This window comes from Brassica oleracea, chromosome C1, assembly GCF_000695525.1.
Source record: "Brassica oleracea var. oleracea cultivar TO1000 chromosome C1, BOL, whole genome shotgun sequence".
Lineage (NCBI taxonomy): Eukaryota > Viridiplantae > Streptophyta > Magnoliopsida > Brassicales > Brassicaceae > Brassica > Brassica oleracea.
In genome coordinates this window covers 8,850,245-8,876,039 of record NC_027748.1, presented here as the reverse complement: position 1 = coordinate 8,876,039, position 25,795 = coordinate 8,850,245, and the positions used below count along the sequence as shown (strand labels likewise).

Sequence of the window (25,795 nt, the reverse complement as noted above, 5' to 3'; positions counted from 1 at the left end):
TATGCTTCCATTATCTCCCCTAACGCGGCTGCTCTCGATGCTAAGCCTGAAAGTTTTCCTGTGTGGTCATCCACCGTGTCTGTGTCTGTCATCTTCAGTTTGTCGAACTCAGACATCAAAGTTTGTAACCTTGCTTCTCTCACGCGATCAGCACCTAGGTTACGGGATTTGATAGCTTCCCAAATCTTCTTCGATGTATCATGTTCTCCAATCTGAAGTATTAGCGCCTCCGGGACTGATTGAAAGATTAGAGCAATCGCCATATTGTTCTTCTTTGCATCGTTACTCCCTGAATCAATCGTATCCCAAACTTCGTATAAATGAAGCATCACTTTCATTCGCATCGACCATACGGTGTAGTTGGTCGATGTTAGCATCGGACATCGTATGTCCTTCTTCATCTCAAAACCTTTATTACGTGCTTGAGAATCGTCCCCCATGTTTTGATCGAAGTTACAACTCCTCTTGTAAACGACCTTCGAAACCTGGAGCTCTGATTCAAATTAAAGTTGCACAAACACAAAGATTATAAGAACTTCTCTTCTTATTAGATTTAGAAACTCTCTCAAAACTAAACCTTTCAATGTGTTTCTCTTTTGATGGAACATCTCTCCATGAGAACTCTTTATATAGAAAGAAACTATATCTTTTCCTAAGGGCGAAGCTACATCTTTTTCTAAGGGCGGAGCTACATCTTTTCCTAATAATAATATGGAAACATTCATAAGCTTGATATGTTTTCCTTTTTCCTTAACCCATCAAACTTCACTTTAATGAGTTAGTTAATTGTAATTATCCAACATCATCAACATTCAGTTTGATATATATAGAGCAGCATACAACTTGATTAGAATATGCATTTAATATTTACCAACATTTACAAGACTATTTGATTCGTTGTCTCTTTCAGTACCACACCGTCACAAGAAGAAAAAAACGACATGCATTTTCTGTTATTCCTCTCTTGTTGGGACCCTCAAAATCCCTAACCTAGTTGGCCTTACTTTTCTATTTTTTACATTTTTATTTTTATTTTTCACACGTTTGACACTTGTCAACCAAAATGTTTGTTGAAGGATTTAAAAAATTCATCATACGAGCTACTGTTGAAAGCTCGCAGAGTAGCTGAGCCAGTCTGGAAGGAAGGTAAAACAGAAACTGAAATCTGTTGGTACTTCTCACTGCAAATGTTCTGTTATATTTCTTTTGAGACAACATTCTGAGTTTTGTTGTTTAAGTTGCCCAAGTTTATTCTAGTGTTTGTAATGTGTTGAGTAGCTACTAATTAATGCAACTTGTTATGTCTCTTAATAAGCAGAAACAGAGCTGAGATATCTTTCTTGGACGCAGAATGTTTCAAGATTGATCCATGAAGCAAGAAAGTGTACTGTCGATCTAAACAAGACATGGATTCTAACGGGAAGAAATTTTTTGATGTTGACTATGACTATCTTGTAATTGCTACTGGAACTAAGTCTAATACATTTAACATTCCTGGGGTGGAGGAGAATTTTCATTTCCTTAGCATTTTTTTAATAGTTTTCTTGCTCCACTCTCTATACATTGTTCTGTAAGCAATGATAGTGTAAAATGACTGATTGCTAATATAGATGTAAGAATATTCCGAAGGTTTATATCTTTTAAGATGTCTCTAAGAACTGGTGGTGGGATTGCAGGTGGTTGAAGTCTTGAAGACGGACAAAGAATCCGTAGAACTGTCATTGTTTCATATGAGAAGGAAAGTTTACCAGAACTGAACGAATAAGAGAGAAAGATGATGCTAAACTAATGCTAAATTTTGTAGTAGTTGGTGGTGGACCAACAGGTGTTGAGTTTGCTTCTTAGCTTCATGATTTTATCAACGAGGTCTAGTCAAACTCTATCCCGTGGCCAAGGATTTAGTGCAAATCACTCTTCTAGAGGCTGCAGACCATATGATCTTAACAATGTGAGATTTCCTGATATCTAAAAAGTTTTTTAATCAATGACAAAAGACTCTTTTGGTGTTAAATCTCGTATGATGATTCTAGTGAGGCGTTTGTGTCAAAGGTTGCTGAAAAAAATAATTAGTGGAGAGTGTGAAAATGGGTTGAATTGTAGTCAATGTGGATGATATATATGCACTTGGTGATTATGCAACAGAAACAGAGAAAATTCATAGTCAGCAAATACACCATGGACCCCATGTGTGTAGGTATTCTGTCTACGATCCTCTGTTTCTTATGCTTTTGGATTGAGTTTTTTTTTCAGGAAGACAGATCCTCATTGTTTTTATAAATTCTAGTTTTGACCCCAAAAAATTTCTAGTTTTCATGTGTTTAAAATTTAATTTAATTTAACCTTAGCGCCTTACAAAAGAGTAATGTTTTACAATTTCAAAACAGAACATGTGTCGTCTAGTCAGAAAATTCATTGTTTGATCTGTTATTATCCTTCGCAAAGATTTTCATAGTTAATTTAATTCCCACTTCATGGTAGAGTGTTAATTATATAGAATGGTATAGGAGAGTCTTCTGCCAATACGTAATACTAAAATTGTCCATCTTTCTCATACTAGTAAGTCAAAACAAAACCTAACCTCTCAACCACAATTCTAAACCATATCGCAAACTTTACCTATAACTTTTTACCTAAAAGGAAACAATAAATTCAAACGAACATGCATTCCCCATCCATATCGTTGAATCTATTACATGCTAGAAAATAGAAACCTGGGATTCTAAAGTAAGATTACTTTTTTTGACATAAGATTACTTTCTATTAAAATATAATATGATACTTATTCTTTCTAATTTCCACGGATTATAAACCTTATAAAAAAAATTCTTGACTTATATATCTATGCGAATCAATAGACTTTGACTTAAAGAGATGCATGCGAATTAATGTGGCTGGATTATTTGTCCAATTGCTAGATGGAAAATAAAGACCGAGGATTAAATTCCATGTCAAGTTCATTTGGTGCTAATTTTACCACATAAATGAATTATTAAATTTAAGGAAAATGAGCATAAAGGATAATCAATTAAATTCAACACGTTAAGTAAGTTAACGATCTATCCACAGCTTACTAGTGAACCCACATTAACCTCCACACATTTGCTTATAAATAATAAACGCAGAACGTGTAACGATTCATCTGCTTATTCTAATATACACTCTTAAATTTAGTAAAATCCAAAATGCCCGCAGTCGGAATTGTCATCGGAGATGGCAATAGGGAATATCCCGGCAAACTCACTCTTTACGTCACCATGACGTGTATCGTCGCTGCCATGGGTGGTCTCATCTTCGGTTACGACATCGGAATCTCCGGTAATATTTTCCTCCATATTTTTTTCCGACAAGATGTTTATTTTTGCTTTTTCTTTAATGTTACAATTTTGTTTATGATTTTTGTTATTTTTTTGCAGGTGGGGTGACGACTATGGAGTCGTTTCAGAAGGAGTTCTTCCCATCCGTATACGAGAAACAAAAGAACGATCACGAGTCCAACAAATACTGCAAATTCGACAGCATTCCTCTCACTCTCTTCACCTCCTCTCTCTACCTCGCCGCGCTCTGCTCTTGCGTTGTTGCTTCTTACGTTACTCGTGCATTTGGCCGTAAACTTTCGATGCTTCTCGGAGGAGTTCTCTTCTGCGCTGGAGCTCTTCTTAACGGTTTCGCAACTGCCGTTTGGATGCTCATCGTTGGTCGTTTGTTACTTGGTTTCGGTATTGGGTTCACAAATCAGGTCTGTTATTATTTTTATATAGTATCCTAATTATGAGCTAATACTTTGCTTTTTATCACGTAGACCCTCGCTCTGTTACTCTTGTTAGTTGCTGTGATGATATTTATCTATTCCCTATGTTTGATTTTTAAGTGATGTTTTAGAAATTTCGTTTTGTTTCTGTTTAATTCATACTTTTAAGTTTCTAATCAAAAAGTTATAATCAGAAAAGTTTAAAATTATTTGTATTTTGCAATATAATTTTTTATTGGTTGAATTAGTTGTAGGCTTGTAGCTATTATTGTCTTTATGCAAATGAGATAAGACTGAATAAAAGTTGGTAATTTCTTAACTAATGATCAAAAACCTTAAAAATTAATTATTTTGAACAGGAGTAAAAGTTAGTAATATTCAGTTTCCTACCTCATGTTGTTGTTTGAGTAGAACATGTCTGTTTTTGTACACTTTAGTTCTAAAAGTATTACAAAGTATCCTCAAAGCTTTTAGATTCTTTTCCAAATTGAAAATCTTGGGTGTAACTTATTGTTTGATTTTGTACCCTTACAATACATCATATTTACAAAATAACCTCAATACTTTTTAAAAAAAAATTGACAGTCCGTACCGTTGTACCTCTCGGAGATGGCACCATATAAATACAGAGGAGCACTGAACATCGGGTTCCAGCTCTCGATCACTATAGGCATCCTCGTCGCCAGCGTCCTAAACTTCTTCTTCTCCAAGATTCCAGGCGGCTGGGGCTGGCGGCTCAGCCTCGGCGGCGCCGTCGTTCCCGCTCTCATCATCACCGTCGGATCCCTCATCCTCCCGGACACACCGAACTCCATGATCGAGCGAGGCCGATTCAAGCAAGCCGAGACGAAACTCCGTAAGATCCGAGGCGTCGACAACGTCGAAGACGAGATGGACGACCTTATCGCCGCCAGCGAAGCTTCGAAGCTCGTGGAGCATCCGTGGCGGAACCTGTTGCAGAGGAAGTACAGGCCGCATCTTACTATGGCGATTCTGATCCCTTCTTTCCAGCAGCTCACGGGAATCAACGTCATCATGTTCTACGCGCCGGTGCTGTTCCAAACGATCGGGTTTGGTAACGACGCGGCTTTGATGTCGGCGGTTGTTACCGGTTTGGTTAACGTCGGAGCCACCGTTGTTTCGATTTACGGCGTTGATAAATGGGGGAGACGGTTTCTCTTCCTTGAAGGAGGACTTCAAATGCTAATTTCTCAGGTTTTTTTCATCTCTAAAATTAATTCGGTTTAGCCGGTTTAACATATCCAAATGCTGTTTTCTGAGGTTTCATATGGTTAATCCGGTTATGTCCAACAATAAATCAGATTATTGAGTACCGGTTTAACATTTCAATCGTCTTCTTCTTAGGTTGCTGTTGCGGCGGCGATCGGAGCTAAGTTCGGGGTCGACGGGAACCCAGGGGTTCTACCAAAGTGGTACGCCATTGTTGTGGTCTTGCTCATATGCATCTACGTGGCGGCGTTCGCTTGGTCGTGGGGTCCACTCGGTTGGCTAGTCCCCTCGGAGATTTTCCCGCTGGAGATCCGATCGGCGGCTCAGAGCGTAACGGTGTCGATGAACATGATCTTCACGTTCATAATCGCGCAGGTGTTTCTGATGATGCTTTGTCACATGAAGTTCGGGTTGTTCATATTCTTCGCGTTTTTCGTGGCGGTGATGTCGGTTTTCATCTACGTTTTCTTGCCGGAGACAAGAGGTGTGCCGATTGAGGAGATGAATCAGGTGTGGAGATCGCATTGGTATTGGTCAAGGTTCGTTGACGGAGATGAGAATGGTCGTGTGGAGATGGGCAAAGTCCATTAACGAACCAAGAAATCGATATGTTTTTTTTTGGTTTGGTTAGTAACTTATAATATAATCAACCAAAAGACTATAATATCATTATCTAAGGAGGGATACGATTAGTAACTAGTACTTTGTTTGTTTCGTTTCGTTTCAGACACGAACAAAGTTTATGTATTGTTTTCTTTAATGCAAGAACCTGTTTTACTAACTTGACAATAAGTAAAGCAAAGACGCAACAAGTCTTATTCGGGTTTCGAAAACAATCAGCGAGTTTGATTATAAAATCAAATTCATAATCAAGAATGTGAGAAAAACAAGAGTTTTTGATTCTTTACATAAAATAATTTTTAATCATTTAGTCAGGTAAGGATCATCCTTAAACTTAGCATACGATGGAAGATCAAGAGCCTTCTCTGCAACTTCCCTGTCCTCGTGAATCTTTGCGACCAGACTCTCAAGTGAAGGGAAGTTAGCCTGCAAGAAGAACAACATCACAACACATCACATGAGAGTCATATGAGAATACATGATGATAATAACAAATACCTCAGGACGTATATAACCAACGATTATAAGACGCAGCTCTTCTCCATAGAAATCTTCAGTGAAATCATGAAGCAACCATGGCTCCTACGTAAACATAGGCTAAAGTTAAAGAAAAAAAAAGCTCTGCAAGAGTGAACAAGTTTAAAAAACGTTTCATATAAACTCACAATAGTTTTCTCAGTGTTGTTGAAATAAGGGTTCCAACCAATGCTCATGACCATTTTAAAGACACCTCTCGTTGCTAACCCCGCCCAACCAAAGTACACTCCCGAAGGGTGCTCGACTAGCTCCTCCGCATAATCCTTTGTTGACAAGTTAGCTGAAAACAAATCCGGAAATAAGAAAAAAGTCCATACAAAGGTGAAGAGAAAGAAGAGCTTAATGGTAATTGTACAGACCTGTGGGGATTCCGAGTACTTTAGAGCCACGGCCAAATCCTTTGATAACTGGACCTCCTATACGCCAAGGATCGATAGGTAAAGTGTTCTCTATCCCTGCAAAACGCAAATCAAAGTCTTTTTCACTGAGAAGAAAAAGGATTAGTGACAGAAGTTCATGAGTGTTTGCTTACAGTCTTGAAACGGAGGAAGACCCCATTTCTCAGGTTTTAAGTCAAGCAGAGAATTAATGACTTCGTCTGCAGAAGTATAGAGATGAGTTTGTTTAGGCAAAGAAGGCACAGCAATCACTGTGGCCCCAGCAGCTTTACCAGCCAAAACACCAGGCCTGCCATTTCCAACACAATATTACTCAGAGAGAAACCAAAAGCTCAGCTACAAAAACAATAAGATAAAAGTTAAAGACTCACACAGAATCTTCAATAACCAAACACTCTCCAGGATCTTTATTCAACTTTCTCGCTGCTTCCAGAAAACTGTTAAGCATAAAAAGTCAGACCAGCGTCATTAGCATAACTAACCAGTCTTTTGTTTCACAAGAGATGGATGGGATCTTACAGATCAGGAGAAGGCTTTCCTTTGGAAACTTCATCACTACCGATGATAACCGAGAAGCAATCCTTCCAACCTACACAAAAGACGAGAAGAAACCATCAAACACACACAAGATCATTCTTCATTGAGTAAAGTTCATACCTTGATGATAAGAGATCTTGGATTCAATATTAGCCCTCGAGGAATTAGAAGCCAAGGCCATAGGCACACCATGCCCATTCAAATGCCGAATCAACCTATTAGCACCAGGAAGTGACTTGATCTTATCCATCCTACAAACACACACACACACACACAAAAAAAAACACTCAAAACCAAAGAAACAAAAGCAAAACAAAAAAAGGAGGGAACTTTTTAACTAACTGAGCAGAGAACAAAGGGTAGAACTCAGAATTGAACTCATCAACACCACAAGGAAGTCCATAATCTTCAACAATGGTAGTCGCAGCTTCTAACGGAGTCTTCCCCACTATCTTAAGCGCCTCTCTCCCATCCCACTGCTTTCCATATTTACTTAAATACTTCCTCAATATGTCACTCACAACACCATCTACAACGATAACATCAATCAATCAAATTGAATTTCAAAGTTACGATAATAGAAGCTGAATACAAGTATATATATATATATATATATATACCTGTGTTGATTAGGGTTCCGTCGAGATCAATAAGAACACAAGACGAGAGCTTCTTCAACGAATTGCTCATCGACATTATAATAATACTGTATGTAAAATTTACAATCCGTACAATCTTCGTCCTGAGCTGCGACGGGTCGTCAACGCCGGTTAACGAATTGAGAGGGAGGAAGGACGACGAAGCAGAGAGCAGAGATGAAGATGAAGAAGAAGAAGAAAGGTTGAGAAGTTGTACACGTAAGATTTGATTGATCCTTTTTAGCATCTTTTGATTTAAAGATTCCTGGTACCCGGTCCTACCGAACATTCGAATTGGATTCTGGGTCCTGACCGGTACGGATTAAGTAAAAAAGAGATTCGGTTTAAGATTAAATCAACCGGGTTGATTCCGCATCTTTTATTAGTCTTTAACATGAACAATTCATTAACAAACCCCCAAGTTTACCTTTTTCTTTTTACATGAAAAAGTTTCATTTTTGTCTTTTTTTTTTTTACTAACATGATCCTTAGATTGCATTATGAATATGGAAGTTAGTAGAGAAAATTTAATATCTTGGTCTCTTCTTCTTTCTTCTTTCTTCAAAAGCACACACTTGTTTTTTGCCTGAGAAGGATCTTCTTAGTTCATTCTTAGACAGAGTCAACTCCTTCGCCTTGTTGCTGTGCAAGATATCTCTCTCGGCGTTCCTTCTGTGTTTTCATTACAGAGGAGAGAGAGACCATAACAATGTCAGATTTTTCACATATCATCTAAACTAACGATAGTAAAAGTGTGACTCTCACCCATTCATCGATCACGAGTCCTTCTCCAATCATCTTTGGACCTGTTTCCTCTGGTGGCTTCTTCCTTTCCTCCACTGCTGCATCTGCTTCAGCTAGCTGACGCTTCAGTTTCTCCAGTGCCTTTTTCAATAATAAATCATACAGATAGATAATTCGTGAAAAAGACACTGTGTAGTTGAGAATTGATTTCATATGTTTCAGATACTCACAGGGTTGGGACGTTCTGGATCCAAGAAGATAACACGCAATATTTGCTCCTTAGACACATCATCCTTTTGCTCATCAAACTGCGGAAAATAATTGTTCAGTAGGGCCTCAGAAATGTAAGAACATGACAAACAATAGCAATTATTTTTTGAGATGATTTAGATATCTTATGTTCCAATTGGATAGTGACATGTTATTACTACTCTACAGTTTACCAGTTCAAACAAGAGATGATAAAATCAACATACCAGCTCAGGCACATAGTCCATTGGACCTTTCACCTTCAGGCTCATGATTTTAAACTTAACTCTGCTCTTTTGATCCATTGGCTTCTCATTATTCTCAGGAGGCTCAACAAATTTGAACACTGTAACAGTTCAACAAGGGAGAGAAATAGAGTCACATGCACACTCTTCTACACTCATTTCTCTAATAGCATCATCAAGAAGAAAAAGAATAAATGGAAAAAAACAATTACCAGTGGCGATAATAGTCTCTCCAGGAGCAAGAATGGCACCCGGTGGACGCATGAAGCAACTCTTCGGTGCTGTTGTTTGAAACTGAAGAAGAGCAACGAGAGTAAGCACAAATACAAAATGCAAAACACTCTGATAATCAAAAACACTTAGATAAGAAAAAACATACCTTAAAGGCTACATGAGATTTGCTGGTATTTTTAATCTTAATAGCACTCCTCACTTGCTTCCCAGGCTCATCTTCAAAAAAAAAAAAAAAAAAGATAATAAATAATCTAATTCAGTACCCAAGAACTAATCATCTGATATAATCAAGTAACAAAATCATATTCATGACCAACATACATACATACCAAAAACTTCCTAATTTAGAAATGCTCAAAATGGCATAATAGTAAAATCAGGTCAACGTCAACTATTCTTCAAAGTTCAAAACTCTATTTCACTATTAAGTCAATATCATATCTTTTATCCCAAATCAGATCAAAATTTTAGTTTAGTTACAGAAACAACCCTATGATTCTGATTCAGATGAGATTCGAACAAAACTCACAAGGAAAATAGAGTTTCTCCGACGGATCAAGCTTCAATCTGCGTTTCCTAGGCAGAAACGACTTAGCCACAGACGATACCGAAGGAGAAGGAGTCGGGTTTTGATTTTGACCCGATCCATCGCCATGAGGCCCGTTATAGCCAAGCTGATGATGATGGTGGTGGTGATGGTGATGGTTATGGAGATGGGAAGATGTAGAAGAAGAAGAAGACGATGGAAACGGAGACGTGGCGGCACTCGATGCGGCGTTCCCTCGACCGCTGGAGTTTCGAAACGGGATCTTGAAGAAACCCCAACCTCCTCGGCCATCTGAAGCTGGTTTCTCCTCCGTCGTCATAGTCATCTCGGACAGTTAAGACATGCAATTTTCCGACAAGATGAGTTGACTTGTTTTGTTTTTGTTTTGGATGAGTAGAGAGGAGAAAGGGAGATCGGACGCGAGAGGGAGATAGAAAAGTGGATTTTAACTCGTTGATTTCGCGTCCGTGTTTTCGTTAACTGATTTGGATTTTTTTTATTTTTATAAGATTTTATAATTCGATTGTATGTTTGGGTGCTAGATTAGCGGAAGAACATCGAATCGCGGTAAGTGGAGGAGGGTGGGATTAAAAGCGAAAGTGACATACTTCAAAAACGACAGCGTATTGGGTTGCTTCCAAAAGTCTTTTTTATACTACTACGACAACTCTGGTTTGGATTCTCTTTCAAAAGTCTTTTATTTATGCTGGTTTTAATGTTTGCTTTCAAGCCATTTTAGTCATGGATAATATTCAGAATTTTTTTTTATTCTTCTTTAGTATTAATTAATTATATAAATCAATCCCGAACGGACATCAAAGTCGAATACAAACCGGACTCGAACAAAATGATCTAGATCAATACGTTTACAGTTTCTAGTTTCGCAATACCACATATCCGGCGCGTTCTGCTAGAATGCTTAGTAATCACTAGACTACCAATGACCGTTCTCTTCCATTAACGTTAACCCCGGGGAGGTGGGTTTTACCTCGTTGCCTCGGATGCCGGAGTCCCCGAGACGTCGCCTGAAGTAGCTGGTAGTCGGTGTTCTTGCCAAGTTTGCATTCTTCCTTGTTGATTAAGCGCGAGACATCTGAATGAAAGAAGGGACGAGAACAACCATACTTGAGGAGAGTTGTCCGAACCCCGCTGCACACTCGACGCCAAAGTCGGGCTTGATCTCAGAAGCCACCCTTCGCCTAAGAAAGTCTCTAAACCTGCACACAATCAGCCAACGAGACTACTGACAGGGTCAAGGAACCCAATCAGAACTGGGATATGTCCCTGGCCAACCGAAACACTGAAGCAAGCAATGACACAAAACTCGCTACACCGGCTGTTGCCTTTGAGAACCAAAGAACGATGGAGAGTGACATGAAAGATCCAACCTTTGGTGTTAACAGAGGAAGACGAGAACATAAGAACCAATGAGACCAAAACCTCCAGAGAACAAGGCTGTGGCTACATCCTAAGAGGTCGGAGACGAAGACGAGATACAGAGATCCAAAGCTAGAAGGATCCCCTAAGAACACATCAACCAGCCATAGACGACTGGAACTCGAGTTAAAAAGAGAGCCTCACGAATCGGAACCGGACTGGGCACCACTACCGACTGCATACCGCAGTGCGCGATTCGCCTCCGAAAAACTCACCGGAGCTAACTTGGGTTTGCTTACGTGGACCGAGCCTCCACGATGCCGCAACAGAACGCGAGAACCACCAAGCTAACCTGATAACCACCTCCATAGACCCGCGAATTACCACAAGCCGGAGCAGAGGGGAGACCTTCACGCCGAATCTCGAGCACCAAGACCAACAAAGAGAGATCTGAAAGGGGAAACACGATCTACTCGCCAACCCTGAAAAGCCGACTCCTCCGTCAAAACCCCGATCAACTCCACCGCGCGCTGCCTCCAGAGAGGGCCGAACTACCGTCGGATCTGTCGCTCCTCGCGAGTGGAGAACAAAGCCGTAGATGCACGCCAACCCAGAACCAGACACAAGACGATAAAGGAGCGAGGCTGAAGAAGAAGCAAAGAGTAAAAATAGGAAGGAGAGAGGAGAGCTCCGGCACCGGCACGCGCTCTCACGCGCCGCCGGACGCCGGACCGGATTTGAAAGCTTTGTTAATTAAGAGAGAGGCTGGAGCGATGGGGATGAGAGAAAGTCGTATAGATATTCAGAATTGTTGAACACGTTTTAGTGCATAGTCGACATATCATACGGCTGAGAGTTTAATGATATACTTGTATCGTATTAGTCAACATACATTTTATTTCTAACTCATGTATGGTCAGTGTCCGAGTAGGATTTATATTTGTGGATGATGAAACTCAAATAGTCGAATTCATTCTTCCAGAGGAAGCTGCTATTAGTATAGATAGTGTTTATCTATAAGATGTATTATCATGAGATAACGACTACACTTGTACAAGATAATAACTACATAAGTGTAGTCGTTATCTCATGATAATACATCTTATAGATAAACACTATCTATACTAATAAACTTCTTCAATATAGGGAAGTTTCTCGAGTCAAACAAAATTTTAGTTAAGAGTATTTCTTTGATAAAAAAAAGTATAGAGTATTTATAATTCACTTCTATTTTTTCTATAACAGAAAAACTCAAAAGTAGAGATTAAAGGCTACTTTTCTCTATATTTAGAGACAAATATAACATTTATCATTTATGTATAAATAGAAGAAAATATAGCTCCATCATAGAAAAATATATTGAAGCAAAATGTTAATTCTATTTTTTCCTATAATAAAAAAACTGTAAAATAGAGGTTAGATTAGAGATGGAATAAGTGCCAATTTTTGTTAGGTGCTTGAAACTTGTTTGTGGAAGGAAATTGAGGGCAAGGAAGCAGTTACGAGTTTTTGATCTTAATGATTATTCTACGCTCCGACCATACTAACTGGTCGGAGAAATAGAATTCACGGAGACGAGTAAAAGAGTTGGTTTTGAACAAGGTATGTGGAGCTATCAACAACTAAAACTTGTTTGTTTAGGATAATGTGAAACATAATTATAACGAAGGGATTATATTTCAATTTCTATGCAGATCAAAACGTACCATACGTGTACATATATATTCACTTTGTAAATAAAGAAGCTAATATCTTCAGTTTGACTCAACATCCACATTGAAAATGAAGAAGCTAATATCTTAAATTCGACTCGACATTTTCAATGGACAAATCATACTATTACTATGTTGCACCTTAGAGTGTAATGATAAGATAGTATTAAAATGGAAAATCGGGATCATCCCATTGAAGTACGGCAGATTCCATGTTCTGCTCTCTCTTCAGCTTATCTTTTAAGAACCAATCGCATATTTTTCCAGCATTTAACTCTCCTATTGAACATCCTTCTTGCTCCGATATCACCCTTAGTAAGTTCAACGATGATATCTGTATCACTCCAATTTTCAAGATATAATTATAGCCTAAGTTCGAACAAAAATAAAATAAAATTATAACCTAAGTTAATGCGAATTTCTCTCTTAAAACCAATGTACATATTTTTCCAAGTCATTTAATCAATCTACATATATAAACTATTGCTTGATAGATTGTTGATTATGGTCCATCCGTTTCTTGAAAATGTATGTTTTAAGATTTCTTTCTAGTTTCATAAACATAGTTAGGCCTGGGTGTTCGGGTACCCGTTGGCGTTTGGGTCGGGTTTTTCGGATTTCGGTTCTTTTTTATTGTTGGATCCATTTATAGCCATTAAGCTTTAATGGAAATTGTGAAAAATAAATGACATGGGCCCGTGTGTTCAACAGCCAAAAAAAAACAATAATAATGAGAAGAAGATACTTGTCCCACATCGGTTGAAACAAGAGGAAATTAGGTGTTTATATAAGGTCACTTGATATCATGTGTTAAACAGCTTGAAGAGAGAAGAAGGCTCCCCACGCGCGCGCCGCCGCCGCAGTTCGGCCGGCTCGGCTCGGCGTGGGCTTGGGCTTGGGCTTGGGCTTGGGCTTGGTCTTGGTCTTGGTCTTGGTGGAGGGCCTCCGGCCCGATAAAAATATTCTTTTTGGACCAAGTTAAGCTCAACATTTTGCCATTTAAAATCTCAAAAACAACATGCATTTTATTTTTAAACGACAAGCAGTTTGTCTAGAAAATAAAAACGTCATGATGTTTATCCTCTCGAAATATTTAAACGAGATAAGAAAGAGAGAGATAGCGAGTCTTGGGGAATAAGTTCGTAACTTGAACTTCCCGAGATCTTTGCCAAATCCCCACTAACGAGCGCACGTTATGCAACAGTTACGGGAAGTCGTTCCTGTAACTGTATATATATATATATATATATATAATTAAGTATTTAAGGTAGTTATTTAAATTTTAAATACTTATTGTTAGATAACATATCAAAATAAATATGAAATTGAATATTTGAAATATATAGTCATGTTTCATATAATTATATTGTATATTATTTTGGACATTCGGATCGGTTTCTTCGGATATTTTTCGGATTTTTCGGTTTTTTCAGTTTTTCGGGTTCGGTTAATAACACTTCGGGTTCGGATATGTTTTGTACCACCTTACAAGACCCATTCGGATATTTTTTTCATTTCGGACCGGATACGGATCGGGTTTTTTGGTTCGGGTTCGGTTCGGATTTCGGGTTACGAATATTATGCCCATGCCTAAACATAGTTACATAAATGTATCCAAATTATATAAAGTTGATGTTTTATTTCCTAGTTCATACCATAAAATTTAGTTAAAAATCATCAAAGTTGAATTATAGATTAGCGTAAATTTTGGCATTGCAAATACTTTCTTTTTTAAGTATGTGAAAAACCTATAACACACGAAATAATGAGAGTATAATTTATTTTACCGTTAGTCGACAGAGAAACTTCTCGTGCGCACCAAGGCCCGAGATTTCGACAAGACCGGCTTCTGCTAAGGTCAAGAAACTTCTTCTCTCGGTCTTGCTTTGATCTCTGGATTCTTCTTCTCCCGTACCGGCACATGCTTTTACCAAACACAAACCACTTCTTCTTCTTCCTTGTGTTCTTGTCATGAATGTAATATCATTTGAACTTCCTTGTCGAGTCCTCACTAAAGTCTTGTCTACATGAAGATTAAGGATGACGTTAGAGTGACGATAATAAGTGGCAATGTTCATAGTGACACCACCAAACTCCCTTTGCTTTTTTTTCTCAATGAGTTGGGAGAAGAAGATGAGGATAACACTTATCTGTTATGTTCGTTCCTTCTTGTGTTGGAAAATTTCAGTGGTAAACAATGATTTGGTATTTTGGGCCTTTCGGTGTTTTGGGCTTTGAGATCGTTTTGGGCGTTTTCGTCATTTTATTAAATGGACCTTTATCAAATATAGGTTTTTGTTAACCGTGGAAATTCCAAATCTTATGCCTATGATTTCTCTTAGATTTCAAGTTAGCCTTTCGATATTCTAATTTAAATAACAGTTTGAACCGGGGACATAAGAGAAGTCACCCCTAGTAGGAGGCTACTTGCTAGTTGCTACCAACACTTTGGTAACAAATGTTTTTTACTGGTACTTAATTTAGCCAAAAATGCTTGTGTCTAATGTTGATTATGTTTCTTCCCATATACCTATCTTTTGGATGTATCAAAATGTGTATGGTCTCTTCTAATTGATCAGTGAAATAGATAGTACAAACAATAACAACAATTGGATCAAATCTAAGACAATTTGCTCGTAATACGAGAGCAGGGTATAAATTATACTGATCTCATATATTTTATCAATATATAAAACTCTTGTATATAATATTAATAAATAAGTATAAAGGTTTAGTAAACTCCAAGATCATGGAAGTACTTGTATTATAAAGCTAAACTATTCAAATATTAATCATTTTTAATTTTGGCTGTATTTATATGTAGTTCAGAGATATTTGATCAACTAATCATGAAATTAATTAGTAAAAGTGAATCTTTTCAATTTTCCAGAGAGTTCTCGAGTGTATTTGCTGTCTTTACTCCAAATTTCATATGATAAGTTTTAATATTATCTAGGTATCAATCAACTCTATTATCGAACAGATCCAACAAAATTGACCAATTTATAATCAAATTAATACGTAACATAAAATATATTAAATACAATTTGCATGGAGTCTTACGTAAGTGGCAACATCAACTGCACAACCATTACGATTTCGTATCAAGTTATATCGTTTTTAATACACGAACAAATGGATCTTTGGTCATTGTCTGCTGACTCTGCTCCTTTCAACTGTTTAGGGATCACAGTTTTTTTGTTTATACGAATCAGAAAACTTTGAATAATGAAATAATGAATATATACTGGAACAATGTATACTTTTATTAATATATCCTCTTCCATATTTTATTTGAAGAATTATTTGATAATTAAACATTGTATCTGTGTGGCTCTTAATACTGTTGCCTAACTGTCCGTCGTTACTCGAAGTATGACGGTGAGTGCATTTGCGTTTGGATGAAATTGGCAGAAAGACAATATCACATGATAAAAGCAATTGTTTATATAAAATAATGGTTATTTACGATAATTTATAAGAAAACATTGGAAGTTTACCCAAAAAGAAGAACATCAGAAAATAAAAGGCGTCTTAATTAAGTATGTTTTTCATATAATTGAATAAAGTTGTTAATTGCGATATTTAGTTGCATATTATATTATGAAACCATGCAGACATGTATATAGTTAGTCAATTAATTAATTTGTCAAAAGATTAATATCAATTAATGAGATTTGGTCAACTATATATATACACGTGGACTCTTATTGTGGCAAATGATCCATCATGCGCAAGCAAAGCCCTAGCTAGATTTGACACATTATAATTTAATCTAGCTTTAACACCTAATCTTATTCTTAATTTTTAATTTTTAATTTAGATCAACTCATTTATTTATTGACTCAGTGCATAATTACGCACCTTATAACGATTTCATTTGTTGTTGGACCCGATAGATTCTTCAGTCTCAAACGCCGAGACATAACCCTATATTACGGATCGTTTATGTTATTTAATTTATTCTGTTTAAAATAATCATAACCTAGGTTATAAGACCTCCGGAAGAAATGGTTACATAAGAGTAACTCTATTTTAGTATGTGTGAGATGTTCCTAATAATTTGGATCGATAAGAATATATATAAGATGATTAGTAGATAATCATATGATGCTTACATTAGATTTAGTACTCCGTGGCAATATGTAACTTAATAATATAGATTTGAAAGTGATACTATTCTTCTCAATGCCAAATTAATTATTCATACATCTGTTGTTACTCACAATTATTTGAAGCTTTTGATCAATATATTGCTTTGTGCTTATGTATTATTATACTATGGAATATTTTCTTTTGATCAATATTATTATGTATTATATATTCACTATACACCAATAGAATGGTCGTAGACGTGATGTATTGGTTTTGTGTATGTTCATACTCGAGGTATAGGAGAATCGCATTTCTCTGTGAAACAGCTTTTTCGCCCCATGAAATTCAATATCCACAAACATCAAAGTTAAATTTTGTATGACAATTAAAGGGAACACGAGTCGTAAATTAAGTGGTCCAAACAAGCGGCCTTTGGTCCTCACATCATGCCAGGCATATGTACCAATCGATGTTGCCCTTGCTTCAGCACGTGAGCTTCTTTATAAAGTGAAGTCGTTTTTTTCTTTCTGGAGCCTGCTGCTGTTGACGCCCCGACTGTGGCTTCTCCTCGTCTAATCTTTTTGTCCACTCGTCCTTTTAAGATTTTACTCTTTATAATTTGTCAAAAAGTTAATTAAATAGTGATTTACACACCATACCATGCTATATATATATATATATATATATTCATTTATGTTCAAAATCTCATACAGGAAAAGCTAATAGGTACAAAATATTGGTCTCAAACATACAGATAGCAACAGCTATGTAGTATGGTGAGAGTGTATATAATCAAAATACATATCCACATTTAATGTTTTCTAAATTTCGGCAAATGCCAAACTCCATTATTGTCATTCGAAATAAATGCGCTATCCTCTTCCTTTCTCTCTATCATGCTATGTGCACAGTAGATATTTGACTTTAATAAATTTCCCCTTAATTAGACCTTGCAATTCAAGCGACACGGTTGGTCCAATATTTTAACTAAAGTATTTCTTTTCATTTTAAAATATTTTCTTTAGACCCATTAATTATACATACAAAAAGTCAGTGAACCGTATCACTATATCAATTATGGAAAAATTGTTCAAATCGTAATGGAGATCAATACGAAAATTTTATTTTTACATGGGTCTTAATCTAAATTCTCGATGGTGAGGGTCTAAAAAAGCCTAGTATCTTAGTATATAGCTCGAGCCAAGACGAGTTAGGGGTGAAAATTTTGTTTGTATTTGTAACGCATTTGTTTGTTTTTTATGATTATTGATTGCTATAACTTTTTGTAAAAGTTAAAACTAATCCAAAGGAAAACATGATGAGTTATGCCCTTTTTCAAAAAAAAAAAAAAAAAAAAAAAAAAAAAAGAAAACATGATGAGTTGAAATTGAGAAGGGAAACGAACGTGGCATCTTCATGTTGGCGACAGCTAATGTGAAACCATCTCACAAAGCTTGGAGAGCGACGCTTTTTCCTCATCGTCACCCCTTTAATTGTGTTACTTTCATTAGCAGAATTTATTTTCATCTTTCTAATTATTCATTCTTTATAATATCTTTTTTTTTGGACTAATACAGTAATCCATAACTTATGTGTTAACAAAGCTGTGAACAAACGACTTTCTTATAGTATATATATATTGCATAAGAAAGTACCATAAAAATACAATTTCTTTTTCACCGTACAATATTTATCCGTTAGCCAAGAACTAGAACATGTTAATTACTCCCTTATCCAAGACATTAATTAACAAGGAGAGATTTGAATATGAGATATTGAAGCGTATTTCTTTTACAAATTTCAAGACTTTGAGTACCATGTATACATCAAAAATAAGGGTATATCGAATCTCATACGCTAGAACCAGAAATAATTTTTATAGGTTTTTATACATTTCCTTGATGTTATAATTGTTTTGGAGATTAACGATATGGTTTTTTTAACACTGGATAATTATGCAGTTACAACTATGAGAAATATTACAGACGATTCTACAGCCGACAAATCTACTTATCGTATGAGGATTTACGCCTGACTGCATCACCTGAGCCGCCCTATGGAATCAACGTGTGACGGTACTTTTCGCGTCATGCTGTAGATCTTTTATAATTTTTTTTTCTTTTAATTCGCATAATTTCATTTTTTTTGGGAATTGAAACTAAGACCTCTTGATGTAGAAGCATTAATAAAATGAGAATAAAGGTTACTCTTGTTTTTCTTCTGTAGGTTGATTGACGCGTACATATGATCACGATCATGATGAAAGGACTAAGAAAAATCCAGTTTTTTCAACGTTACAGCTACGTACTTTAAAGAGTCATCAAAGTTCCAATATAACAAGTAAGCTTGTTAAGCTTAATAAGACAGTTTATTATACTTTCAACAAACTGTTAATCACGGTTCCATCAAAGGTTAGCAATACTCAATAGGAAAAGAATGACAGTTTGTACTTTTGAATAAGAATCTTTCACAATCCTTCTTTGTAACATGATCGGCGTTCTTTTGAGTTTGAGTTTGTTCAGTCTTTTTAAGAAATACATAATGTTTTGTTTACATTTTCTTGAATATACTTCAAACAGAAAATCAAATATCATCACGAGACTCTAAATATAAAACGGAACAAAACGGACTTTTCCCTTTAAACTGTATGTACGTAAAACATTATTGTAATGTATGTGCCTATGTGGTTTATCTCTGCATCTATGCATGCAGTTTCCAAATAAACTTCGTAAAACACCATACGCAATATTGACTATAAGACACTCAAACTAAAAAATATTACGAAGCCAATAAAAGTAAAAAAGAAAGAAAAAAGACATAATAAATAGATAAAAGCATCGTATAAAGTATGTATAAAGTATAAACTCATTGTTATGAATCAGATCGTGGATGGCTCATAACTAAGAGATTATGATTTGTACTCTTTCCATTTATCTATGACGGTGTAATCTCTTATATAAGGAACCTCTATCTTATTATATAAAGCTTGTTTTTTCAAAGTTGCTAATTAACATAATCGCGACACATGGCAATTATAAAAACGAATCTTGATAAAAACTACTTTTAAAAATATTTATCTTATTATATAAAGTTTGGTTCTTCAAAGTTGCTAATTAACATGATCGCGACACATGAAAATTATAAAAACGAATCTTGATAAAAACTACTTTTAAAAATATTTCCTTATAAATAATAAATTTTCTTATTTAAATAGTAAATTTTCTTTTTTTAAGAAATCATAATCCAAAATTTATTACAATTATTCACATCTATATATAAGATCAAACTCTCCTGGATTTTGTCACAAAAATATATTGCTTAACAAGCTTTATATAATAAAATATCAGAAACTCTTTCATACAAGAAAAATATTAGGTGTGTTTCTTTTCTTAATATAGCTTTAAATTGTGGGTTGCAAAAAAAAAACTTAAATTGTTTTACCATTATCCTTACTAGAGACTGTCATAATTATCATAAAATATGATGTTGTTGTGCGTAGGCTATTGGAACATTTATGTATGTTGGTTCCTATAGACGATATAAAATTAGTTATGTTGTCATAGGTAAGTCAATGTCAACATCAATTTTTTATGTTACGTTAACAATGTTTGATCAATGTCGGTTATACACAGTTTTACGGTTATATAAGCTAGATAATAATTTTAAAATCAACAACGATTGTTATGATTTTGATTGTCATGAGGTTTTAGTCAAAAAATGTTATTTAATTTGTATCAAGAATTATCAAGCTAACAATGAATTAAGAAGTTTATTTAACACTAAATCAGTTAAAATATTAAAAGTTAAGAAATTTGAAAAATAATAATTAAGTCTTTTTGTCATCAGAATAATGAACTTACAGGAATGAATTTTCTCATACTTCAAAAGGTAAATATTTTTCTCAAAAAAAAAATCTTTTGTAATTTTTATTAGAATTTTTTTATTATAGGAAAATAGAATCAAGGTTGTGTGCATCATTCCCCTCTTGAAAAGTTTGGAGATGAATTATGTGAAGGAATTCTTATCGACATCTTCAATTTTAATGTGCAAGATTGCAGTAAGAACTATAATAAAATGATAAAAACAATCTTAAAACAACATATGCAAAAACAATCTTAAAACTAGAGTAAGTCTCAAACCAATAGATGCAAGATGACCTTTCAAATTGAAAATATCTTAGTTCCCTATACGAATTTGCTATGCAATGACTATCAACAAGAGTTAAGGTCAAAATTTTATCAAGTTGGTCTATATTTGTCAAGTTCGATTTTACAATTATACACCGCATTATCAAGAATTACTTCAATTGCAGAGCTTCAAAATTTTAAGCGTACCGGCAATAGCGTTTTACAAAATATTATATATTAAGAAAATTTTAATAATATATAATATATATAAAAAGAAGTTAAAGTCACACCATAGATGTTAAAGTAAACAAATTTAATATTTAGCTGACTATCAATTATATATATTGATTGGTGTTGTGTAACATTAATATTTTGAATTGTGTTATTTTTAATTTGTCTTAAACAATATAAATAATATAGAGAATTCATAGTTTTATATGTTTCAATTAACTACAAATAATATTATTTTTAAAATAATTAAAAGTGAAGTATTTATTCAAAAATAAAAAGAAAACTAATATACTATTTAAAACACCATGATTATTGAAATAGAAATACTAATCAAAATTGATGTAAGAAAATAGATTATTTTTACTAAAATAAGTCATCAATATATATTGGAAAATCTAAGAACTAATGTGAAACAATATATTCATTCTTTTTATATGTTAGTGATAACATCAAATAAAACTCGTGCAACGTACGGGCCCATATCTAGTGTAAAATAAAGTAATAATATTCTTTATTTACTTACTAAATTTTTCTATAATGAAGTAACAAAAAACTTGTGTAACAGAATTTTGATAAAATAATTACCAAAAGGAATTTTATTATTTTAATATTTACTAGTAATTATTTTAGAAATTTTGATTTTAAAAAAATCCTTAAAAAAATTGAAAACCATTTTTTTTTAATATTTAGTAGAAATTATTTTAGAAATTTCCTTTTTACAAAATCCTTAAAAAAATTGAAAACCATTTATTTAATATAATTTTTCTTTTCTAAAAGTTTGGTTCTTCAAAATTTTTAATTAACATGATCGCGACACATGCCAATTATATATTTTAAGAATGTGACATGTGTTAATCTATCTCATAATTAAATATATATATATTAAGATATTAACAAAAACAAATTTTATTAAAAAATAATTAAAATATTATTTAATAGTAATTTTCTTTTTTTAAAATCCTAATCAAAAGATAATTGCAAAAGACTATTTGTTAACAATTTTCCTTATAATATTGTGACATGTGTTTAAATATATAATAATTAAAAAATATATAATAAGATAATAAAACGAATTTTGATAAAAACTACTTTTAAAAATTATTTAATAGTAAAAATATTTTTATAAAAAATATTAAGTGGTAATTATTTTATAAATTTTCTTTTTCCAAAATCCTAAAAAATTATTAGAAAACAATTTATTTAATATAATTTGTTTTTCTAAAATTTTAATGAAAATATAATTATAAAATATTATATTGAGCTTGGTTATTCAAAATTGTTAATTAACATGAGAGTGACACATGTCTGTTATATATTTAAAAATGTGATATGTGTTAAACTATCTCATAATCAAAATATATACTAAAATAATGAAAATGATTTTTCTTAAAAAATAATTATAAATATTATTAAATAGTCTTATTATTATTATTATTATTATTATTATTATTATTATTATTATTATTATTATTATTATTATTATTATTATTATTATTATTATTATTATTATTATTATTATTATTATTATTATTATTATTATTATTATTATTATTATTATTATTATTATTATTATTATTATTATTATTATTATTATTATTATTATTATTATTATTATTATTATTATTATTATTATTATTATTATTATTATTATTATTATTATTATTATTATTATTATTATTATTATTATTATTATTATTATTATTATTATTATTATTATTATTATTATTATTATTATTATTATTATTATTATTATTATTATTATTATTATTATTATTATTATTATTATTATTATTATTATTATTATTATTATTATTATTATTATTATTATTATTATTATTATTATTATTATTATTATTATTGTTAGTATTTTTATAAAATGTTTGGTTCTTCAAAGTTGTTAATTTTCATGATTCTGACAATGTTAGTTATATATTTGAAAATGTGATATGTGTTAGATTTTCTCATAATCAAAAATATATATACTAAAATAATATAAAAAGCGATTTTTTTAATTATAAATATTATTTAATAGTCTTATTATTATTATTTATTATAATATTTGTTTTAAGAGATACTAAAGATAAGGAATTATAAGAGATAAATATTAACTTTTAAGAAAAAATGTTAAACAAAAACTAATTGTAAGATCCTACAAGTACAAAAAATTATTTAGTAAAAAAAATAAATAAAAACTAACTTTTAATAAATAATATTACTTTTTTAAAAGCCTAATTAAAAGAAAATTTTAAAAGTACTCTTATTATTGTCTTATAAGTAACTAACTTTCTTTTTTTAATAGATAATTTTGTATGTTAAAAAAGTATGACCAAAAATAGCTACAATAATAAGAGTATTACCTCGGTATTTTCTTTTAATTTCTTGATACAACTCAACTTTTTATTATCTTTATTACATCTTATGGTGCTAACATAATTTTATATTTTGATGTTGTTATTGTACTTGAGTATGTGTGAATATGATGAATATGTGTTTGTATGTATAAGACAATATATATAAATAATAAACAGAATTTTTTCTATTAAAAATAAAATAGTTGTATAAAAATTTAAAAGAAAAAATAATTATAAAATAATTAATTTCCTTTTAAAAAGTCTATTTAAAATAAATATATAAAAATAATTGTATTTTTCTTATAATTAACGAATTTACTTTTTAATAATTTTGTGTTAAAAAAATATAAACCAAAATTAACTTTAAATATTTCACCTGATATGATTGTGACATGTGTCAATTAAAAAAATAGATTGTGAATGTGTCAATAAAATTGTCATTATGTGAAAATAACTTCTTCTTTTCCTAAAATCCTAAATAAAAGAGATTTCTAAAAGAAAAAAATTATTTTCTAATCTTAACCAATTAAGATTTTTTTCTTTTTTAAAAAAAAAATCCTCACTAGAGAGAATTGTAAAATTTTATTTAATAGTAATTTGTACTTACAAAAATTAATGATAAACATGATAGTATAAAAATATTTAGTTAACAAGAAAATTTGTAAGAAATATTAGTGATATTGGAAAAAATGAATTTTGAAAATGGCAACTTTTAAAAATAGTAAATATTTACTGGAAATAATTATGTGATAGAAATTTTATTTTTCTAAATCCTAGAAAAAATATAATTGTAAAAGATTATGTAATTTTAATTTTCTTTTCTAAAATCCTAAAAAACTGTACAAGAATATTTGATAGTTTTTTTTCTTATTTATATAAAAAATCCTAAACAAAAAAAAATTGTATCATATTTTTAAGTCCTAACCAAAAGAGAATTATAAAACATTATTTGATAATATTTTTAAGAGAGTATTTGATGATGAACATGATACAAAAACTTATTTAATAAACAAACGAAGTGTAAAATTAGTATTGATACGAAATGTAAATTTTCTTTATTAGTAACTAAAAATAATTATTTGATAGTAATTTATTTTTTCTGAAATTCTACAGAGAAGATAATTATAATAGGTTATATGATAATAATTCTACAGAGAAGATAATCTACAACAAAAATGAAAGGCAAATCTGACTCATATATTAGGATTCTAAAATCTTAAACAAAATTGTAAAAGAGTATTTAATATTATTTTTAATTGTAAATAAAAACGAGATTTATAAAATAGATTTTTTTTCTTTTTAAAAAAAAAATCCTAACAAAATAAAATTTTATAGAATTATCTAATAAAACATTAAATTATTACATAAGAACATGTATAATGTTGTCATTGACTCGATTAGTGTATTTGACTTTCATTTCTTTTTACTTTTCATTCAATTTCTTATTTCGGGTTGTGTTCAAAGTATTTTATCTAATCCTAAGTACAAAGTTTATAACAATTCATCTATGCACCATGACTATAAAATACAAATATTAACTTAAACTTATGTGTAAAATTGAGTTTAAGTTATAAAATAAATCTCAAACAACATATGCAAAAAACAATCATAAAACTATAATAAAATTATTTATTATTTTATAGTTTTTATTAAATTAAATCATCACACAAAACCCGTTGCAACGCAACGGGCTCATATCTTGTGTTATGAATAAAGATAGACTTTTCCATTACTTTTATAACACGTTATCAGCACGAAACTCTAAATCCCTAAGCTAATACCCAAATCGAAAAACCCTAAAACCCTAACCCTAGACGGCGATCCTACGAACCCTAAACCCCGATCGCGTCTCTTGTTCCCGCATCTGTTCCAGCTCGCGTCCCCGATCAGCTTCAGCCCAAGGCGTTCCTGATCCTAGCTCAGACGTTCGCGACCCGAGAGAAGCTCCAGCACGCAACCTCTTTCTCGTTCGCGATAGCATCAGACAGCTCGCGTCTGACGATCAAGGCATTCCCGATCAAGCAACAAAGGACGTCCGCGACCCGATAGAAGCGACTCGATCCATTCTAGCTCGCGTCCCGTTCGTGTCCAGCTCGCGGCTCAACTCCTTTGGTGGTCCGATTCAACAATCATCTAAGGTTAAAAGGTAATTCAAAACCTAAGAACCCATAATC

General features: G+C 32.8%; 4 protein-coding genes across 4 annotated transcripts; 1 reads left to right on the top strand and 3 right to left on the bottom strand.

Annotated features, from left to right (window-relative positions):
* The first annotated feature begins 3,127 nt into the window (after window positions 1-3,127).
* Window positions 3,128-5,761, top strand: LOC106309800 (sugar transport protein 12). The gene is made up of 4 exons (XM_013746938.1): window positions 3,128-3,315; window positions 3,414-3,736; window positions 4,334-4,963; window positions 5,114-5,761. The coding sequence occupies exons 1-4, from the start codon at window positions 3,183-3,185 to the stop codon at window positions 5,567-5,569; spliced, it is 1,542 nt and encodes a 513-aa protein (XP_013602392.1). The 5' UTR covers window positions 3,128-3,182; the 3' UTR covers window positions 5,570-5,761.
* Window positions 5,762-5,771: 10 nt separating this feature from the next.
* Window positions 5,772-7,939, bottom strand: LOC106309810 (bifunctional riboflavin kinase/FMN phosphatase). The gene is made up of 10 exons (XM_013746947.1): window positions 7,692-7,939; window positions 7,414-7,600; window positions 7,192-7,322; window positions 7,054-7,123; window positions 6,906-6,971; window positions 6,669-6,823; window positions 6,496-6,591; window positions 6,265-6,416; window positions 6,098-6,181; window positions 5,772-6,025 (listed from the first exon to the last, which is right to left on the bottom strand). Exons 1-10 carry the CDS (start codon window positions 7,765-7,767, stop codon window positions 5,903-5,905), a joined length of 1,140 nt encoding a protein of 379 aa, XP_013602401.1. The 5' UTR covers window positions 7,768-7,939; the 3' UTR covers window positions 5,772-5,902.
* A 355-nt stretch (window positions 7,940-8,294) lies between these two features.
* Window positions 8,295-10,230, bottom strand: LOC106309819 (vesicle-associated protein 4-2). Its single transcript, XM_013746956.1, has 7 exons — window positions 9,711-10,230; window positions 9,327-9,397; window positions 9,160-9,241; window positions 8,930-9,048; window positions 8,684-8,761; window positions 8,475-8,594; window positions 8,295-8,381 (listed from the first exon to the last, which is right to left on the bottom strand). Exons 1-7 carry the CDS (start codon window positions 10,051-10,053, stop codon window positions 8,322-8,324), a joined length of 873 nt encoding a protein of 290 aa, XP_013602410.1. The 5' UTR covers window positions 10,054-10,230; the 3' UTR covers window positions 8,295-8,321.
* A 2,583-nt stretch (window positions 10,231-12,813) lies between these two features.
* LOC106343974 lies at window positions 12,814-14,971 on the bottom strand. Its single transcript, XM_013783343.1, has 2 exons — window positions 14,605-14,971; window positions 12,814-13,151 (listed from the first exon to the last, which is right to left on the bottom strand). The coding sequence occupies exons 1-2, from the start codon at window positions 14,893-14,895 to the stop codon at window positions 12,984-12,986; spliced, it is 459 nt and encodes a 152-aa protein (XP_013638797.1). The 5' UTR covers window positions 14,896-14,971; the 3' UTR covers window positions 12,814-12,983.
* Between the last annotated feature and the right edge of the window lie 10,824 nt (window positions 14,972-25,795).

Excerpts from the sequence above, each read along its gene's own strand:
- LOC106309800 (XM_013746938.1), top strand. The coding sequence starts at position 3,183 with ATGCCCGCAGTCGGAATTGTCATCGGAGATGGCAATAGGGAATATCCC. Across the intron at positions 3,737-4,333 it reads GTATTGGGTTCACAAATCAG|TCCGTACCGTTGTACCTCTC; the intron begins GTCTGTTATTAT and ends AAAAATTGACAG. Across the intron at positions 4,964-5,113 it reads TTCAAATGCTAATTTCTCAG|GTTGCTGTTGCGGCGGCGAT; the intron begins GTTTTTTTCATC and ends TCTTCTTCTTAG.
- LOC106309810 (XM_013746947.1), bottom strand. The coding sequence starts at position 7,767 with ATGTCGATGAGCAATTCGTTGAAGAAGCTCTCGTCTTGTGTTCTTATT. Across the intron at positions 7,323-7,413 it reads TACCCTTTGTTCTCTGCTCA|GATGGATAAGATCAAGTCAC; the intron begins GTTAGTTAAAAA and ends GTGTGTTTGTAG. Across the intron at positions 6,417-6,495 it reads AGTACTCGGAATCCCCACAG|CTAACTTGTCAACAAAGGAT; the intron begins GTCTGTACAATT and ends ATTTGTTTTCAG.
- LOC106309819 (XM_013746956.1), bottom strand. The coding sequence starts at position 10,053 with ATGACTATGACGACGGAGGAGAAACCAGCTTCAGATGGCCGAGGAGGT. Across the intron at positions 9,049-9,159 it reads AGAGACTATTATCGCCACTG|TGTTCAAATTTGTTGAGCCT; the intron begins GTAATTGTTTTT and ends GAACTGTTACAG. Across the intron at positions 8,382-8,474 it reads GACTCGTGATCGATGAATGG|AAGGAACGCCGAGAGAGATA; the intron begins GTGAGAGTCACA and ends ATGAAAACACAG.
- LOC106343974 (XM_013783343.1), bottom strand. The coding sequence starts at position 14,895 with ATGAACATTGCCACTTATTATCGTCACTCTAACGTCATCCTTAATCTT. Across the intron at positions 13,152-14,604 it reads AGTTTCTCTGTCGACTAACG|ATATCATCGTTGAACTTACT; the intron begins GTAAAATAAATT and ends GGAGTGATACAG.